Source organism: Gracilinanus agilis, chromosome 1 (genome assembly GCF_016433145.1).
Source record: "Gracilinanus agilis isolate LMUSP501 chromosome 1, AgileGrace, whole genome shotgun sequence".
Classification (NCBI taxonomy): domain Eukaryota; kingdom Metazoa; phylum Chordata; class Mammalia; order Didelphimorphia; family Didelphidae; genus Gracilinanus; species Gracilinanus agilis.
The window spans coordinates 190,318,644-190,340,389 of NC_058130.1; the positions used below are offsets into that span (position 1 = coordinate 190,318,644).

General features: G+C 37.7%; 1 protein-coding gene across 1 annotated transcript in view; it reads left to right on the forward strand.

Moving 5' to 3' along the window:
* The window catches only part of PGM5 (phosphoglucomutase 5), a 229,360-nt gene that overhangs the window by 161,356 nt on the left and 46,258 nt on the right, over positions 1-21,746 (forward strand). Inside the window, exon 9 of the mRNA XM_044659347.1 lies at positions 3,147-3,330. Coding sequence (XP_044515282.1) covers positions 3,147-3,330 — 184 coding nt within the window. The remainder of the gene's footprint in view (positions 1-3,146; positions 3,331-21,746) is intronic.

Below are 21,746 nucleotides of genomic sequence, written 5' to 3' on the forward strand. Positions count from 1 at the left end.
ATCCTGCCTGGGTACTGTTATAAAGGAGGGAGGTGGTACCACATCTAGCTAGGTGCCAAGATTCAGATCTCTTGCTCTAGCCACATATCTGAGCTGGCACTGCTGTCTCCCAATTGGCAGTGGTAGCATTCAGTCTACCTCTCTATCTCTATCAAGCCCATTTATTCTATAACACTACTTGTAATGAGCTCAATGAGCTTATATTCTAATGGGTAGATCACAACTACCTGTAAAAATATATACAGTATGCTAATAAATATAAAAATATACCAAGTAATGAAATGCAAAGTAGTTTGGAGAAGAGGGCATAAATAGTTTGAGGAGATCAGGAAAGGATTCATGCAGAAGATGGTACCTCTGTGTCATCTAAAAGGAAGAGGCAGGGGGCAGCTGGGTGACTCAGTGGATTGAAAGCCAGACCTAGAGATGGGAGGTCCTAGGTTAAAATGGTCTCAGACACTTCCTAGCTGTGTAACCCTGGGCAAGTCACTTAAGCCCCATTGGCTAGCCCTTAACACTCTTCTGCCTTTGAGCCAATATACAGTACTGGCTCCCAGACAGAAGGTAAGGGTTTAAAAATAAAAAAAGGAAGAGGCAGACTCCATAAGGTAAATGTAGGGAGTGAGTGCATTCCAGGGATAGGGGATGAGTGGGAGATGAAGTGTCATGATTGGGGAACTGAAAGTTAGTTTGACTAGATCAGACTACAGAAGAAGGAATTTTGTCAAATGAAGACCAGAAAGTTAGTTTAAGTCCAGGTAAAGCTTGATGATGGTAATACCCACATTACCAATAGGCACACAGAGAAACAGGGCCTTGTCCCAGGGAAGAAAAGTTTGAGCATCACTGGTTCAATTGTGTTTATTAAGTGCTTGCTATGAATGAGTAAGGCTTTTTGCTAAGCACTAAAGATATAACGTCCAACTAGAAAACATGGTCCCTGACCTCAGGGAACTTACATTTTACTGAATGCAAACTCCTCATAGGTCTATATTCCATAAATGGGGGAAAGTTTCAGAGAAATTTTGGTTGACTTTACATTGCTGAGGCAGTTAAGTGACTCAGTGGCCAGGAGCACTGGACCTGGACTCAGAAAGACCTGAATACAAATCTGTTCTTAGATACTTCCTAGTTAGGTGATTCTGGACAACTCAACTTTTTGTTTTCCTTAATTTATTTTGTTTTCCTTAATTCACTGAAGAAGGGAATGGCAAACCACTCCAGTATCTTTGCCAAGAAGACCCCACGGCTAGTATTGTCCACATGGTCGTGACAAGACAGACATGGACTGAACAACCCAAATCACGTTGTTGAGAGTTGCTAGAATTTGGTGCTTAATTGAGTTTCAAATAGGCTTCAAAATAGACTTTGCTTTTATAAAGAAGCTTTTCCTGAATCTTGACAGGTCAAATGCTGAGATAAATATCAGAGGAAAAGGTAATCCTTGACACTTCTAAGTAATATCTGAGTGACTTTGAATTCCAGTCATGCAACACTCAGTGAAAAGTAAACATTAGGCTATTGGCTATGATTGTCCAGTCCTGTAAGGCTAAGATGTAGCGGATGCCTCAAAAGTACTTACTGTGCCACTGAAATGAAAAATCTTAGGGCAGATAAAGACTTCTTCCTTTAGCCTTTATTCATAACAGGGGCCCAGGAACTTGGATTCTTATGGCTAAAGGATAATAGACACACGGAACCTCATTCTATAGCATAAGCTGCTTTGACACAGCACATTCTGATCAAGCTTATTGGCACTGCCAAGCTGTTTCAGCATAGCAAAGTCTGATCATTCCCTGCTTAATAAGAGCCTTCTAAGCTCCTGGTTTGTACAGTGACTATTTTGGATATGTTGAAATTGAGATGCCTATGAGACATCCAGTTTGAGATGTCTAAAAGGTAATTGGGGTGATATATGACTGCAGCTAAAGAGAGAATCTAGGGCTGAATATATATCTGGAAGTCATCTGTATAGAGATGATAATTGAGGTGATGAGGTAAGGAGGTCAAAGTAAAATAGCAAAGAGCAAAGAGTGAAAAGGAAAGGGCCCAAAACAGGGTGTTGGAAGATACCTACAAATGTGAGAAGGAGCAGTGACACATATGGGGAGAACTCGGAGAGAGTAGTGTCCTAAAAACCCAGGAAGCAGAAAGTATCCAGGAAAAAAAAGTGGTCAACATTGTCAAAAGCTGCAGAAAAGTCAAGAAACATCAGAATTGAGGCCTTTAATTTTGGCAATTAAGAGATCATTGATAATTTTGGAGAGCTGTAGAGGGGGAAAAGCACTGGATTTGGAATTGGAGAACCTGGGTTCAAATCTTGACTTAGAGAGCTTGATTAACTTATTAATCAATAATTAATTACATTTATTAAGCACTTACCATGTGTCAGGCACTGTGCTAAGTACTAGAGATACAAGTACCAGTCATTAAGGTAGTTCCTGTCCTCAAAGACAAAATTTACTCCTTGCATGTCCTTGGACGAGCAGTATAACTCTGCGGGCTTCAGTTTTCTCATCTATCAAATGAGAAGGTTGGAATAGAGGTCTCTCCCAGTTCCTGATCTTTTGTCCTGTGAACCTTAGCAACAACTAGCCCAAGACTTGAGGTTTTAAGTTCATTCTGGCTGTTTTGTATGTACAGCTTCCCTCTTTAAACAATTCCTCCCCAAGACCCGGAAATAAGCATATCTGCTTGTGTTGACAGCACTTCCTGTAGTGCACAGGTGTTTTTCCAAGGCTTTCCATGTGTTCACTGGCTTGGCCAGACCTTCCTGGCATCCTGGACTAGAGAATACAGCCAGGCTGATATGGCTTCAGGGTACTTAGAAAAGCCATACTGTATAGTCACTGTTTCCCAAATTGAGTTTCTGGGAAGAGATAAAACAGTTTCCAATGTTTTATTTGTACTGTGTAGGGGCTTTAATGAAGTTTATTATAAGAATGCACTTATTTTCTCTAAGGTTTGCTCAGGTTTAACAATTATAGAAAGTGTTGATTGATAGCTTTAAGGATAGAACTTAATGAGATGTTTTTCAGTTCAGTATATTGCCTGGAGGGAGTGGTAAAAGATCAGATAACCTTAGAAATGCCTTCCAGCCTTCTGTTTCTATGATTATTCTCATTATGTCTCTCCTTTCATACCAGGTTTGATTATGAGGGACTAGAGCCAAAAATGACATATTACATCATGCGAGACCTGGAGGCCTTGGTCACGGACAAATCATTCACTGGCCAGCAGTTTGCTGTGGGGAGCCATGTCTACGGTGTGGAAAAAACAGACAGCTTTGAATATGTGGACCCTGTGGATGGCACTGTGACCAAAAAACAGGTACTGGATGGAAGTCAAGTCTGAGACATAATGTTCTCTCAATGTGTCTCAAATCGACAACCACTTCTTTTTAAGGAAGACTAATTTTGTAATTTAGTTCAATGAACATTATGCATATGCTGGGTATTTGGGAGAGATGCATAGTTTTTTAGATAATGCAGCCCTTGTTTTCATGGAGTTTATAGTCTTATGGGATAAAATGCATTTGCAAATAAACATGATCAATCAATAAACATACTCACCATAATCATCATAATCAATAAAATCATATTTATTAAGGATTCAAGCACCATACTGTGCTGGGGTGACAGATAAAAAATGAAATAATCTATTATGTAAAGATAGAAACTAATGTCTCCTCTGATTTCTATTTATTGATTTTTACAATGTAATTGATTTTACACTGTATTGATTTTTTTAAAACCCTTCTTCTATTTTAGAATCAACACTAAGTATCCGTTCTAAGGCAGAAGAGCAATAAGCACTAGGAGCTGAGATTAAGTGACTTGCCCAAGAGAACTAGGAAGTGTCTAAAGCTGAATTTAAGCCCAGGTCACCCACATTCCAGACTTGGCACTCTATCCTCTAGACTTACCTACCTACCTCATGTATTGATTTTTAAAATAGTTAGCTTCTGCCTGAGCTCACACAGCTCAAAAATGAAGTCTCTCACTTTGAATCCACTTAAAAGCTGGTTGAAAGGGGGTGTTGTGATCACTCCTGAAACTAGCCCCTGCAACATTTACTTGCTAACTAGTTTATCCTGGGACCTTGGTTGCCTCTCAATAAAAACCAGCTGGAGTCTTGTTCCAAAACAATTTTTTTGCCCTTTCTCCCTTTGTGAAATTAGGGGAGGTTTGATTCCTCCCGAGGTGGTTCTGGATTCTAGCCAAGATTACAAGAGGTAGATGAATCCCATAAATTAACAAAGATTCCTTAATTGTTGGAGAAGCATGATCATACACATCTGAGGGCCAATCTGCTTTTCACAGATGTAGTCAGTTGTGACATTCCCCAACCACCCAGAATGCCACCCTTTCCTGGGTTTTTCCCTTCTCATCAGGTCACCACTCTTAAAAATGGGGAAAAACCCTTTATCTGGGACTATTCCAGCCATGATAGTATATTAGCTTCACACATTGATTTTATCAATGAACTGGGGTCGGAGGTAAGCGGTTCTGAGTAACTCATCACTGGCTGGGAGCTTTCAGCCCACAGCCAATGGCTATACATTTACCACAGAATGTTCAGAATCCTATGGCTTCCAGTCTGGCTCTGTGTGTCCAAGAGAGAAATTCCTGTTCCCCTGTTAACCCACCATCTGTGTGTGCCAAACTCTTATGGGAAAAATAGAGGAGTTAAGTTAAATATTATATGTGGGTTCAGAAGGGTGAGTAGGAGACCGTAATGGACAATAGGTAGGACCAAACAAGTTAGGGAAACTGGGTTTAGCTGTTAAGGGAAATAACTATTGACAGGAGTGACAGTTAGGTACTGTCACCCTGCCCCACCTAGACAAGGGGTCTGTGAAAACCAACAAGCAAATGACAAGAGGGCTCGTAAACAAATTTAATTAAGGGAACTATGGTATAAAGGATGGGAATAGGGGTTTCTATACTTCCAGACTATGGGCAAACCACAGGGTCAGGGGAGGGACTTATCTACACTGAACTGAGAACTAAAGCAAGACAGGGCCCAAAGAATAGCAGGACTGAAGTGGGTATCCTCACAGCAGAGTCGTGACACACTCCAGCGATGTTGCAGCTTTTCCAGGACCACTATCTGTACTCCTTCAGGTGGGTAGATCTGGGAGCTAACCCAGCCCAAGTTAACCTGCAACTCAGGTTGGGATTAATAGTCTCTACCAAAAATCTCCCACAAATAGATGACAGTCTTCCTTCTGGATATCAGGAAATCAGGGTGCAAACTCCACTTCCTCTGAGGTCTCCCAGGATCAGTTACAACTTGTCTCCAACCACCATGGAGTCCATCTCAGAGAGAGAGGCCACACTTCCTGCTTCCCCATTCTATTTAGAATTCTCCAGCCCTGCCTGCAAGGTCTCCTAAATAATAATTTAGTAAACTTCCTCACAACACTGGTCAGACAGAGGGGGCAAGACCAACCCCTTTAATGAACATATATAAACATCACTGTTTATAAACTGATCTTGCTTGGAGAAGTGTGCCTCAGCTTCTCTGTAATTACATTTTATTCACCTCACACTCTTCAAAGAGGTAACATTCTATTGAGAGAGACATGAACATATATAAGAATATGCAGAATAAATATATGAACAATAAATAGAAGAGAGTAAAGGAGATAATTAATACATAAATGCATAATAAGGTATAAACAAAGCATTTGTGTGAAATCTTGATGTGAAAAGTCATTGCTGACAGGAGCCATCTGGGAAAGCTTTTAGGAAGAGCTTATATTGAAATTCAATTGATACTAAGCATTGGTTCCAAGGTGGAAGAATAGAAGGGGTGGAGGCAATTGGGTTAAGTGACTTGTTTCAGAGCCATATGGCTAGGAAGCATTTGAGGACAGATTTGAACTCAGGACCTCCCATATCTACTGAGGCACCTAGTTTTGCCCTTGAAGTATAATTTAAAATATGAGTAGAAATTCTATAAGAGAAAAAAAAGTAAGGACCTTTGAGAAGGGGAATAGAACAAGCAAAGATGAATAAGTAGCTAGGTTGTATAGCAGATAAAGTTCTGGAGCTGTAGTCAGAAAGGCTTGAGTTCAGAATCTGCCTCAGATACTTACTGACTGTGGGACCCTTGGTGTGGCATTTAACTCTCCCGGTTTCTGTTTCTTCTTCTGGAAAAAGAATATAATAATAATAATAACACTTACCTCCCATGATTGATATGAGGACAAAAGGAGATGATATTTGTAAAGCACTTTGCAAAGGTTCTATCAATGCTGAAGATGATGATGATGATGATGATGATGATGACAGGAGAACAATAAGCAATTTCAAGGGAAATGAGATATTTGGGTTGGTTCCAGATAGTGAAGAGGCACAATAGGAGCTGAGGTTGGGAAGGGAGGATGCTACCAGGCTATGGAGAACGACCTGAAAGAATTGTAACAGGGAACCATGGAAGGCTTTTGGTTTTGCTTTTAGCATTGCTTTGATGTGATCAACTCCACCCATACAAAGTATTAGTCTGGAAACAATGTGAGAGATATAGAAGGAAGAGTGATGATGAAGTGACCTATTAGGAGAATAACAGTCCAGAGAGGTAGGAAAGGGGCAGGGGGTCCATACTAAGGCCCAAGATGGTAGCAGCAGTATAAGAGAAGAGATGGGCGTGAAAGCCATGGAAGGGGCAACATTTAGAGAATTTGGTAACTAATTGAATTAGAGGGATGAGGAAGAAGGGAGAGTCAAAGATAGCATTAATAATAATAATTAACAGGTCCCTGCAAGTGACTCAGTGGATAGAGCACCAGGCCTAGGGATGGGAAATCCTGGGTTCAAATCTGGCCTCAGACACTTCCTAGCTGTGTGGCCCTGGGCAAGTCACTTAATCCCCATTCCCTAGACCTTGCTGCTCTTTTGTCTTAAAATGGATACTAAGACAGAAGGTAAAGGGGATAACTGAGTGGCTCAATGAATTGAGACCCAAGCCTAGAGAATGGGAGATCCTACTAGGTTCAAATCTGGTTTTAGACCCTGCCTAGCTGTGTGACCCTGGGCAAGTCACTTAATCCCAATTGCCTAGCCCTTAACACTCGTCTGTCTTGGAGCTAATACACAATATTGATTCTAAGTCAGAAGGTAAAGGTTTAAAAATAACAATAATAATAGCTAGCCTTTATATAACATTTTAGAGCATACAAAGTCTTGTCCTCACAACAATCTCATGAAGTGGGTATTATTATTGTCCTCATTTTACAGATAAGGAAATTGAGGCTGAAAGCAGTTAAATAAATTATCTTCCCAGCATCACAGTGGTCAGTATTTGAGATATCTTTCTGTTGCAAGGTCACATGTGACCTAGATGAGATAGTAGCCCAGGTAGTGCATACTAAATCTATAGAGAGTAGGGTCCCAAAGTCTCTTATAAAATATACATAGTTAGTTTTTTCTATATTACTTCATGACCAATATTCTGTTTTCAACTTATTGCTCTCATCCTAGAATCTTATGTCTAGAGCCAGAGGGACCTCAGAGTCCATAACAGCTAATATTTATGTGCTGTGTTCATGTTTGCAGATTTCAATATATTATCTCATCTGATCTTCATGATGACCCTGGTTGGCAAGTGTTTTTATTATCCCCACTTTAGAGAGGAAAAAACTGAGACAGAGCTGACAGAGGTTAAGTGCTGTACCCAGGATCAAATAGCTAATACATTTCTGAGACAGGATTTAAATCTGAGCTGGAAGGGATCTCAAAGGTGATAACATTGTTGTTTAGTCATGTCTGACTCTTCGTGAACCCATTTGGGGTTTTCTTGACAAAGACACTAGAGTGGTTTGCCATTTCATTCTCCAGCGCATTTTATGGATGAGAAAATTGAGATAAACAAGTTTAAGCGACTTGCCCAGGGATACACAACTAGCAAGCGTCGGAGGCCAGATTTGAATTCATATCTTCCTGTTTCCAGACCCAGTACTTTATCCACTGTACCATTTAGCTGCCTCTGTGATAATAATAATAGCTAGTATTTTATTTAATTTTTTTGCATCTATGTTCATTCAGGATATTGGTCTTTAGTTTCTTTAGTTTTCTTTCTCTATTTTTGGTCTTCATGGCTTGGGAATCAGTACCATATTTGTATCATAAAGAGGATTTGCTAAGACTTCTTCTTTGCCTACTTTGTCAAATAGTTTGTAGAGTATTTGGATTAATTATTCTTTAAATGTTTGATAGAATACACTTGTGTATCCATCTTGCCCTGGGGATTTTTTTCTTGTTCAATTTCTTTTTCTGATATGGAATTATTTAAGTATTCTATTTCCTCTTTTGTTAATCTGGGCAATTTATATTTTTGCAAATATTCATCCATTTTACCTAGATTACCATGTTTATTGTCATAAATGAAATAGCTCTTAATAATTGCCTTAATTTCCTCTTCATTAGGAGTGAGTTTGTCCATTTCATTTAGGATACCATAAATATGGTTCTCTTCTTTCTTTAAACTTAGATTAACCTATTGAGATAATCATGTGGTTTTTGTTGGTTTGCTTGTTGATATGGTCAATTATGTGGATGGTTTTCCTAATGTTGAACCATCCTTGCATTCCTGGTATAAATCCCATCTGATCATGATGAATAACCTTCTTGATCACTTGCTGATAGCAAAATGATAGCAGGGGAGAGTAATGAATGTTAGAGGGCATGTGGCAAAATTAGGACGTTAATGCAATGCTGGTGGAGTTGTGAACTGATCCAACCATTCTGGATGACAATTTGGAACTATGCCCAAAGAGCAATAAAAGAATACCTGCCCTTTGATCCAGCCATACCATTGCTGGGATTGTACCCCAAAGAGATCATAGATAAACAGAGTTGCACGAAAATATTTATAGCTGTGCTCTTTGTGGTGGTAAAAAACTGGAAAGCAAAGGTCTGCCCTTCAATTGGGGAATGGCTGAACAAATTGTGGTATATGTTGGTGATGGAATACTATTGTGCTCAAAGGAATAATAAACTGGAGGAATTCCATGTGAACTGGAAAAACCTCCAGGAATTGATGCAGAGTGAAAGGAACAGAGCCAGAAGAACATTGTACACAGAGACTGATATACTGTGGTAAAATCGAATGTAATGGACGTCTGTACTAGCAGCAATGCAGTGACCCAAGACAATTCTGAGAGATTTATGGAAAAGAACGCTACCCACATTCAGAGGAAGAACTACAGGAGTGGAAACATAGAAGAAAAACAACTGCTTGAACACTTGGGTTGATGAGGACATGATTGGGGATGTGGACCCGAAAAGACCACACCAATATAACTATCAATAATATGTAAATAAGTCTTGACTGACCACATATGTTAAAACCAGTGGAAATGCGAGTTAGCTACAGGGGTGGGGGTGGAGGGTGGGTGGGAAGAGGGTTTGAGGGGGTGAAGGGTAAAGTAAAAATCTGAATTATATAACCATGGAAAATTTTTCTAAAAATAAAATATTAAAAAATAAAATAAAATAAAATTAGATTAATCAATATTTTATGTTTGTGATGATGATGATAATAATAGCTAGTATTGACATACTACTGTACAGTTTACAAAGCACTTTCCATACATTTTTCATTAGATCCTCACAAAAAAACACTTGGGCAGCAGGTACTATTATTACCTCCATTTAAGAGATGGTTAAATTGAAGCAGACAGAGGTAAAGTGATATTGCCAGGGTCAAACAATGTTTCTGCATTTGATTTTTATTTATTTTAAAATATTTTTCCATGATTACATGATTCATTTTCTCTCTCTTCTCTCTTCCCTCCCTGCTCCTGGAGCTAACAAGCAATTCCATTGGGTTATACATGTGTTAAACAAGAAGTTTCTGAAGCAGAATTTGAACTCTTCTCCTTGACTCCCAGTCTAGCACTTTATCCATGAGGCCACTTAGATACCTATAGCATGACTATACCTTACCCCCTTGTTTTATAGATGAGGAAGCTGAGATTCAAGGCAGTTTAATGACATGTTTAAGGTCACTCAGATGTGTCAGAGGTGGAATTGAACCCAGGACCTTCAATTCTAGAGTCAATATTCTTTCCATTGCATCCCATACAATTTTTTACCAAAACTTCCCCTCTTCACTACACTGCAGTGCAAGGCTCTATCCCAGGGGTCGGCAACCTTTTTGGCCGTGAGAGCCATAAATGCCACATTTTTTAAAATGTAATTTCGTGAGAGCCATACAGTGCTCACAGTGCGCTCCTGTAACAGTGCCTGAAAAAAAATTGACTTTATGGTTCCTGCAGAAAGAGCCATATGTTGCCGACCCCTACTCTATCCAGTAACAAGAATATCACAAAATCCTTTAAAGACCTGACAAGCTTTTACCATGCAGCCCCTATAGACAACAGTTTTTACATGGTGGTGTAATTGAGGTGTTGTGGAAACTACAACCATCCTGACTTGGGACTTTGTTCCAGAACCAAACATAAAACTTGTGGAAGGAGCTGGCTAGGAAGGCAGTGAAATAGGTTGTAGCCACTTCTGTCTTTCCCATTGACTGCAGCCCAGTTGTAAAAACTGGGAAATGCAACAAGGACAGTTTCTCAAACAGGATGCCATCTTTGCTCGGCCTTATTAATGGCGGCTCCAGTGATTCCCAGGCTGATGAAGTCTTGCTCCTCAGTCCTATCTAGTGACCCACAGGGAAACACATACAGAACTCTGTCCTGAGGGAAAACACTATGGCAAAACTGCTTCTGATCCCCTGATTTGAGAAGAGCAAGCTCTATGGGGAAAATTCTAACCCACACCAATGGACGTAGCATAGTTATAACTAACATTTGTTCAGGGTGTCTCAGAAGCTTTTTGTTGAGATGTAGATTTAAACCTAATCTCTCCCCTACTGTTTTCCAATTTTCCCAACCGTTTTTGTCAAATAGTGGATTTTTGTCCCAAAAGCTGGGATCTTTGGGTTTATCATAGACTATCTTGCTGAGGTCTCTTATCCCAAGTCAATTCCACTGATCCTCCCTTTTGTCTCTTCACCAGTACCATATTGGTTTTTTTTTTGTTTTTTTTTTTAACATTCATTAATATTCATTTTTAACATGGTTACATGATTCATGCTCCACCTTTCCCCTTCAACCCCCCCTCCTACACCCCCCCCACCTATGGCCGATGCGCATTTCCACTAGTTTTGTCATGTGTCCTTGATCAAGACCAATTTCCAAATTGTTGGTAGTTGCATTGGTGTGGTAGTTTCGAGTCCACACCCTCAATCATGTCCACCCCGACCCATGCGTTCAAGCAGTTGTTTTTCTTATATGTTTCCTCTCCTGCAGTCCTTCCTCTGAATGTGGGTAGCGTCTTTACCATAAATCCCTCAGAATTGTCCTGGGTCATTGTATTGCTGCTGGTACAGAGGTCCATTACATTCAATTTTACCACAGTATATCAGTCTCTGTGTATAGAGTTCTTCTGGCTCTGCTCCTTTCGCTCTGCATCAGTTCCTGGAGGTTTTTTTTTTTTTTTTTTTTTTTTTTTTTTTTTTTTTTTTTTTTTTTCGCATATACCACAGTTTGTTCAGCCATTCCCCAATTGAAGGACATACCCTCCTTTTCCAGTTTGTTGCCACCACAAAAAGCGCAGCTATGAATATTTTCATACAAGTCTGTTTATCTATGATCTCTTTGGGGTACAAACCCAGCAATGGTATGGCTGGATCAAAGGGCAGGCATTCTTTTATAGCCCTTTGAGCATGATTCCAAATTGCCAGCCAGAATGGCTGGATCAGTTCACAGCTCCACCAGCAATGCATTAATGTCCCAATTTTGCCACATCCCCTCCAGCATTCATTACTCTCCCCTTCTTTCATTTTAGCCAATCTGCTAGGTGTGAGGTGATACCTCAGAGTTGTTTTGATTTGCATTTCTCTAATTATTAGAGATTTGGGACACTTTCTCATGTGCTTATTGATACTTTTGATTTCTTTACCTGAAAATTGCCTATTCATGTCTCTTGCCCATTTACCAATTGGGGAAAGTACCATATTGTTTTGATGACCACTGCTTTGTAGTACAGTTTAATATCTGGTACTCCTAGGCCACCTTCCTTCATATTTTTTTCATTATTTCCCTTGATATTCTTGATCTTTTGTTCGTCCAAATGAACTTTGTTATAGTTTTTTCTAATTCAGTAAAAAAATTTCTTGGTAGTTTGATAGGTATGGCACTAAATAAGAAAATTAATTTGGGTAGGATTGTCATTTTTATTATGTTAGCTCATCCTACTCATGAGCAATTAATGTTTTTCCAGTTGTTTAGATCTAGTTTTAATTGTGTGGAAAGTGTTTTGTAGTTCTATTTGTATAATTCTTGTGTTTGTCTTGCAGATAGATTCCTAATTATTTTATATTGTCTAGGGCAGTGATAGGCAAACTATTCCTCAAGAGTCAGATCCAGACCATAGTTTTCCTGTCACTGCCTTAAGCAATTCCCTAATCACTACATCTGGATGTGTGGGTGTTGTGATTAGGGAATTGTTTAAGGCAGTGATGGGCAAACTATGGCCTGGATCTGGCCTGCGGGGAATAGTTTGCTCATCCATCACTGGCTAAGGTAATTTTAAATGGAATTCCTCTTTCTAACTCTTGTTGCTGAAATATGTTGGAAATATATAGAAATTCTGATGATTTATGTGGGTTTGTTTCATATCATGCAACTTTGCTAAAGTTGTTGATTATTTATACTAGCCTCTTAGTTGATTCTCTAGGATTTTTTAAGTAGACCATCATATCATCTGCAAAGAGTGATAGCTTAGTCTTCTCATTGCCTATTTTAATACCTTCAATTTCTTATTCTTCTCTAACTGCTACTGCTAGTGTTTCTAGTACTATGTTGAATAATAGAGGAGATAATGGGCATCCTTGTTTCACTCCTGATCTTATTGGAAAGGCTTCTAATTTATCCCCATTGCATATGATGTTTGTTGATGGTTTTAGATGTATACTATTTATTATTTTTAGGAAAGGCCCTTCTATTCCTATCAATGTATAAATTTTTTAAAAATTCTCTTCTACTATAATGTAGAAAGGCACTATGGCATAATGGGTAGAGATCCAGTTTTTAATTCAGGAAGACCTGAGTTCAAGTCCTATCTCTTATACTAATTGAGACCTAGGACAAGTTATTTAATCTTTTTTTTTTTAAACCCTTAACTTCTGTGTATTAACTTATAGGTGGAAGAGTGGTAAGGGTAGGCAATGGGGGTCAAGTGACTTGCCCAGGGTCACACAGCTGGGAAGTGGCTGAGGCCGGGTTTGAACCTAGGACCTCCCGTCTCTAGGCCTGGCTCTCAATCCACTGAGCTACCCAGCTGCCCCCTAGTTATTTAATCTTAAAGAACTCTAGGTATCTCTCTAAGACTACAAACTATAGAATAGTTGGTTATTTGCATTGGTAGAGGGAGTTTTAGAACTGAGAATTCCTTATACCAGTGAAATCATAAGTTCAGTATGAAAAATTATAAGGTATCATTTTGATATCTTGACATTTCAATGCATTTTCTTCTGTTTTCTTTAGCTGTTTTGTGTCAGGCTAATTGGGTAGAACTGAGACTGATTCTTTCATTTATTCCATAACCACCTCCTCCCTCTTTCTTCCTGACCAACAGAACACACTGAAAATCCGTTTCCATTTTTACAGTGGGCCACTTATTGGTTTTTAAAAAAACTTTCCTGAGTAAAACTTACATGTGGAATCTGTTTTCAGGAGGGCTAAGCTCTTTGGTGTGAGATCAAACACAACCATAAGGAGATAAGTGCTACCAGAGCTTGGTTTTTGGGGTAGACCCAGGAATGGAGCAAGAAAGATGGTTCATCTTTCAAAATCTCAAAGACTAAATGACATCATCATTAGATAATGTAGTTGAGCTGAAGCATTAGCCACATTATGACTAGGCTTGTTGATTGTTTTATTTTCTCAATTATGAGGGAGCATTTTTCTTTTTTTTTTTTTAATGAAAGTTGTAAGAGATGGGGTGGTAAAGTCTAGAAGATCTGAGTGTAAGTTCCACTCATGATACATATTGGTTACATGATCCTGGGCAAATTACTTAACTTCTAAGTTCCTTAGGCAACTCTCTAATAGAGAGTATTGGTAGAAGTTTCTTACTAGGCAATCCCTACCGCACTGAAATCACAGATCCAGAAAGAGGCAAGTTATTATTCATTGTCATCTCTATTGTGGAATAATTCTTATATCTGTGGTTATTCCATTTTGTTTGCTGTTACAATTCAGAAGGAGATTTTCAAATCTCCAATTGTCATCATCACAGTTAAGTTTTCTATCCCTTTAAAGCTTATAATATCCTTTCACCAGAGAGAAGTGTAGGCAGTATAGATACTTATTTCATGCAAAAATGATTTTAAATTAGCACTTCCTTTTTTAAATCATGTCAAAATGACCAAAATTAGATTCTCACGAGATGTAGATTGAACTATAATAAACTCTTGTGAGGCAAAATAGGAGATAAATGAATGGAAATAGGGGTGGGACATCTATGGACTGATGAAATGAGCAGAACCAGTGGAATAAGTTGTACAATGACTCCAACATTATAAAGAAAAACAATTTGGAAAGATCTAAATAATCATCTGTGTAGGGACCAAATATGACTCCAAAGGCAGGGGGTGGAAGACAAAGGTGATGGACCAGAGGTGTAGAATAAGACATACATTTTCAAAAATAGTCAGTTTGTAGATATGTTTTGCATGACTGCCTATTCATTACAAGCTTTTTTATTTTTGGAGAAAGTAGGAACTTAAAGTTTTTTAAAAATATATAGTCGGGCAGCTGGATAGCTCAGTGGATTGAGAGCCAGGCCTAGAGACAGGAGGTCCTAGGTTCAAATCCGGGCTCAGACACTTCCCAGCTGTGTGACCCTGGGCAAGTCACTTGACCCCCATTGCCTACCCTTACCACTCTTCCACCTATAAGTCAATAAACAGAAGTTAAGGGTTTAAAAAATAATATATATATATATATATATAGTCTTAGTTCATTTATGAAAGATAGTGCTTCAACCTGAAAGGGCTAGAAAAACTTAGTTTTAAACACTGTTTTTGGAATGAGAGAATTGAGGAGGATTTAATGGTAGTCCAGAAGGAAGGAAGGAAGGAAGGAAGGAAGGAAGGAAGGAAGGAAGGAAGGAAGGAAGGAAGGAAGGAAGGAAAGAAGGAAGGAAGGGAGAAAAAAATGAAAGGAAGGAAAGAAGAGAAACAGAGAAAAGAAAGTAGGAAAAGAAGGAAGAAAGAAAAGAAGGGAAAAGCCCATCAATAAAACATTTTTAAATACCAAAAAGAAAAAGAAGAAATTTTAAAGGACAATAGGCAGAATAGCTTTAGAGCTGTATTTACTTTCTCCATTGGGGGAGGGGAGGGAGGTTGGGAGATACCTGGGAATTTTAATGTAACAAACAAACAAAAAAAATTTTTTTAAAGAACTGTGTTTAGCTCAGGGCCTGGCACATAATATGTGTTTAAAAAATATTGATTGACTGAACTAATATTTTAAATTTAGTCTATTCTTCAGAAACTAAAACACAATTGAAAAAGGAGATCTACTGGCCAAGTCTCAATGTCAACTGGTAACAGATAGACAGTATGAGAACCCATAGAATTTTAAAAAGACTTTAAAGGAAGGCAGTCCTACAGTCTATTGGCTTGATTATGGAGGATTTATCAAGTAACTTGGACAAGAATGTCACAGGAAAAGCAGGCACAGATGGTTTATGATCATTGTTGTTGGAAGGGTTACCCACAGTGATGAGTATTGAAGTGTGTGGTATGTGTGTAGGTATAAATAATAACCACTAGAGACTAATATACTTTGATGCATTTTCTGAAAAATGGCTATTCATTTGTTCTATAGATAGCTGAGTGCTTTCTATGCACATAGTCCTTTGCTGGTCTTTGATATAAACTGAGAAATCATATTGTATCATGGATTATATTTTTAAATTGCAACAGTATGTGCTATAATGAAAAGTGTAAGAAAACCTACATAGCAGAAGGCTGTTTAGAGGGAGAATGGCTTGTGGAACTAACTTGCTAAATTTTATATATACTTAAACAAAATTTTCAAAAAAGGTGGATCAATCAATATCAATACCAAAGGATAACAAATAAACAGTATGAGTATCCACAGAATGATGAAAGATTAAAAGGAAAGGAGACTGATCGCAATCTCTCTGTACCTTCCCATCTGGTATGATTCTGATTTATGTTTTTCACCAAATTTTCTACAGAGAACTTATCCAGTGTGCTAGAGGGATGCTCTCATCCTTTTAATACCCTAGGGCAGTGATGGTGAACCTTTTAGAGACTGTGTGCTATGCCATGCCCTCATGCCCTCAGACAGTGCCCTACACCCCACTGTTCCCCCTTACCCCAGACAGGGAGGGAGAAAAGGAGGGAGTGGCCCTAGCATTCTGCTCAGGGGAGGGAGTAAGCACTCCCATTGGGCTTCTGGGCAGAGCAGTGGGTGATGAGAGGCTTGCATGGAGAAAGCGAGGGGATTGGCCCAAGTATTCTGTTCAGGGGTGCTTTAAAAATAATGTTATATTGAATATATTTTATTATGTATAATAAAATGGAATAAATTAATTAAAATTATAATTATTATATATACTAAAACATAATGCTATTTAAATAACTGAATCATATTAAAATATGCTCATCAGAGTAAAAGAGATATCATGACTCCTTTACAAATAATAAATTATTAGAAACAAGCAGATACAAACTCAGCTTTCTATCATGACTTGTTCATAGATAAGAAGTCCTTTTTGGTCTTCTGCATAGCCTACAGTTTGATTAAAGTTCACATTTTGTCTATCCTTCCTTAGTTTCACAAAAGGAAAAGGGTTTTCAGGCAGCACAGGATTTCTTTTTCTTTTTTTTTTCTTTTTCTTTTTAATCTGGTCTGCTGCCCGAATAAGGAAACCAGCAGTGGAAAAACTGTTTCACACACATCTCTAGAGATAAGGCAGAAATCCTTCTCCATCCAAAATGATGCTAAAATATATTGGTGATAAGACTTTTTCCTCCTTCTGTGGAAACATTCAGCATAATCTTCTCTGCCTTTAACACCCCAGGGTCTCATTCAGAGATCGAGAAAGGTACTCCAGAAACCCTCAAAGGCAGAAGCCAGATATCGGGCATTTGCCCAAGTCACTTGGATCACGTAGAATTGAGGACGTGTTGAACTGTAGAATGTTAAAACTGGCAGAAGACTTAGAGATTTTTTAGGTCAACCCTACCTCATGTTGTAGGAGAAGAAATGAGATCCATGAAGGCAAGGGACTTGTCCATAATTTATTATTGTCAAATGACAAAACTCAAATCTTCTGACTCTAAATTCATTGTTTTATATATCTATATTCATATTGTTTTATACAGGGTGCATTATATTGTATATTATGTATATATATACAATTTATATGATATTTAATATGTCACAAATGATTCTATTATATGTACACATGCTATATACATGCATTATACATGTATTGTCTACACCTTCATACATTACACACATATCTACATACACACATATATGTGCTTTTATTAAGTTCCTCCTTGGGAATTTCATTTATTGTGTTTAAGTCAGTGCTTTTACTAAGTGCCTACCTTGTGCCAGCTATTGTGCTAAGCACTAGGGGATATAAGAAAGGCAAAATATAGTGCCTGCTCTTGAGGAGCTCATAAGTCTGATGGAGAAGCCAACATGGGAAACATCTAGAACAAAAAATTTAAATAAATGGGCTCTGGGAGATCATCAGTAGAAGGAAAGCACTAGAATTAAGAAAGTTGTTTTTTTTAATCATTTTTATATGTTTCTAACAAAGCTCAGGAGCAAGAGTTAGAAAGAGAAACTCCATTTAAAATCACTCTAGACCAGTGATGGGCAAACTTTTTAAAGAGGGGGCCAAAGGAAAGGAAATGCTCCTCTGTCAGTCTGTTTCTAAGGCAACTCTCTCAAAGTTTCATTGTATTGTATCCTACTCATTGTATTTGTCAGATTAGGAATAATGTCCTGTGGTGGGATAGAACATTTCAGGGGGCCACATCTGGCCCACAGGCTGTAGTTTGCCCATCACTGCTCTAGACAATATAAAATACTTGGGATTCATTTGCTAACATAAAAGCAGGAATTATATAACCACAATTACAAAAACACTCTTCACACAAATAAAATTAGATTTAAACAATTGGAAAAATTCTGATTGCTCTTAGATAGGCTGAACTAATATAATAAAAATGAGAATCCTACCTTTACTTATTCAGTGCCATACCAATCAAACTATCAAAAACTATTTTATAGAACTAGAAAAAATAATAAGAACAAAAGGTCAAGAATATCAAGGGAACTAATGAAAAAATATGCAAAGGATGGTGGCCTAGCAGTACCAGATCTTAAACTGTACTGTAAAGCAGTAATCATCACAACAGTCTGGTACTGGCTAAGAAACAGAAAGGTGGGTCAATGGAATAGATTAAGGATAAATGAGGTTAGCCATCTAGTGTTTCATGAACCCAAAGATCCCAGGTTTTGAGACAACAACATTTGACAAAAACTGCTGGGAAAACTGGAAAACAGAATGTCAGAAATTAGGCATAGATCAATATTTCCCAAACTCTATTAAGATAAGGTCAAAATGGGTATATGATTTAAACATAAAAAGTGATATTATAAGTAAATTAGGGGAACATAGAATAGTTTGCCTGTCAAATCTATGGAGAAAGGAAGAATTTATGACTAAGCAAGAGATAGAGAACATTATAAGATGTAAAATAAATAATTTTGATTACATTTAATTAAAAAGTTTTTGTACAAACAAAATCAATGCAACCAAGATTAGAAGGGAAACAACATACTGGGAAAAAATTATAACAAATTACTCTGATAAAGATCTTATTTTTAAAATATATAAAGAACTAAGTGAAATGTATAAGAATCTATTCCCCAATTGATAAATGGTCAAATGATATGAATAGATAGTTTTCAGATGAAATCAAAGATATCAATAATCATGTGGATAAATGTTCTAAAATACTCTTGATTAGAGAAATGCAAATTACAACAACTCTGATATACCACTTCACACCTAGCAGATTGGCCAATAGGATAGGAAGGAAAAATAATAAATGTTGGAGGGGATGTGGCAAAATTGGTACACTAATGTATTGCTGGTGGTGGGGTGAACTGATCCAACCATTCTGGAGGACAATTTGGAATTGTGCCCAAAGGGCTCTAAAAGAATGCCTACCTTTTGATCCAGTAATGCTACTACTGAATTTGTATCCCAAAAAGAGAAAAACAAAATAGGAAAGGTTCTGTCTGTACAAAAATATTTAGAGCTGGTTTGTATGTGTGTGTGTGTGTGTGTGTGTGTGTGTGTGTGTGTGTGTGTTGGCAAAAATTAGAAACTAAAGAGATGTCCCTCAATTGAGATATGGGTGAAAAAAAATTGTGGCATATGATGGTGATGGAATACTATTGTGCTATAAACAATAATAAACAGGATGATTTCAGAAAGAGCTGGAAAGACCTACGTCAAATGATGCAGGGTAAAATAAGCAGAACCAGGGGATCATTATACACAGTAACTCCAAATGTGACAGGATATGCTACTAACAGCAGTACAGTGATCCAGGACAATTCTAAGGACTTATCACAAAGAATGCTATCCACCTCTAAAGAAAGAACTATTGGAGTAGGAATGCAGATAAAATAATGATTTATCACTTGTTTACTTGGGTATATGTTTTGGGGTTTTGGTTCTATAAGATTATTCACTTACAAAAATGAGTAATATGGAAATATGTTTTGTGTAATAAATGTTGGAGTTATTGAATTGAATTGCTTGTCAGTTCTGGAAGGTTAGAGTAGAGGGAGACAATATGGAAAGCTTATGTGGAAGTTTGTTATTAAGATAAAAATTTAATTTTTAAAAAAGGAAAGGCTTTTTGAACAATGTGAAGTTTTAGCTGGGATTTGAAGGAAGGCAATAAAGTCAGGAGGCAGAGATCAGGAGGAGGGAGAGTCAAGAGTACCTTAAATGAGGAATAGCAAAGAAGCTATTGTCGTTGGGTAACAGAATATGTGGAGGAGAGAAGAGGAAGTAGGCTGGAAGAGGAAGGGGACAGTTTATGAAGGACTTTGAATGCCAAAGGCAAGATTTCATATTTGATCCTGGTAGTGACAAGGGGTTAGACTCAGGGTCTCAAACTGCCCTTTCAGTTCTAAATTATTTGGATCCTATTGGGACGAAAGCCACTGTATATGTGCTATTGAAAAGAATATGAGAGACCAGATTGCCTTGAGGTCAAAGCAATTTAAAGAGACAATGTTTACAATACAAACCATCTTTCCTTAGATTTTTCCCAATGAAGATATGCCCCATTAATTTTGTTGGGGGGGAGCAAAATCCACTCACACTAGTGATGCTTGGGTCTGGCAATCTGAACCTGAAAACTAAACATAATAGCTTGCATTCATAAAGCATTTTAAGGAATGTAAGAAGTTTTGTTTGTTTTTCTTTTCAACTACCTACATATGTAAGAGGAAACTAGGTGATGCAGTGGATAGTGTGTTGGGCCTAGAGTCAGGAATACTGAACAGGGCTGAATTGATCCAGATAATATTCAATAAATGTATTGAAAACTGAATAAAGGTTGGATTGTGTGCTATTTTCTGCTATGCCAAGCAGTTTGAATATGAACTTTGGAAATAGGAGGTCCTGCTATTTCTGGAGTGAAACTTTAAGTAATTTGGATTTTTTTCATGATCCTTCTAACACTTGGGTTCTTTGATCAAGAAAGGGCTCAGAGATTAGGGAATTCTACCAATGCTGAAGTCATTTGTAAGAAGTGCTTTGGCTCGTATTAAAGTCAATAAATGGAGAAAAGAATAAAAGCAGGCAGTACATAAATGCATGCCAGTGGGTTGATGTGGAAAAAATTAAGTCCAATTTAATTAGGTCCGGTTAACTGTAAGATATTAGTACTCCTTTAAAGTTACGTAGGATTACTAAATATTTTGATGTTCCTTCCAGACTAAGAAATCAATCATTTAGAGCTAGAAGATTTAAACAAGTCTAGTCTTATTGCTTTGTGTAAGTATCTGAGGTAGGATTTGAATCCATGTACCTGACTCCAGGTCCAGTTCCCAAATCACTAGGTCATTTCTTTATAAATGAACTCAGAACAAGAAATTGAAGGGATGCCATCAGTTGGGTAGTGGCTAAACAATCTGTGGCATATGATTGTGATGGGATACTACCGAATCATAAGAAATGACAAGCCGTTTAATTTGAAAAAAGAATGTGGAAAAACCTATATGAAATGATGAAGAGTGAAACAAGCACAACTGAAAGAACATTATTTACAACAACAGAAATACTATTTGAGGAATGACATGTATATGTCTACCTCCAGAAAAAGAACTGATAAATAGAAACAAGCCAGACATAGTTTTATATATACATATGTCTTTTTGTCAAGCAATGCCTTCTCTAATGGAGAGAGAAAGGGAGTTACCTGGGTATTTTTGTGTAACAGATAATAAATAATGAATTTAAATTTTAAAAAATATAAAAGAAATAAACTCAGAAAAATATATTCTGAGTTTTGTAAAAACTACTTGTATTTTGTTTCTAAAGAAAAACCATTTTCTTTATTTCTTTACTCTGTGAGATTTGTCA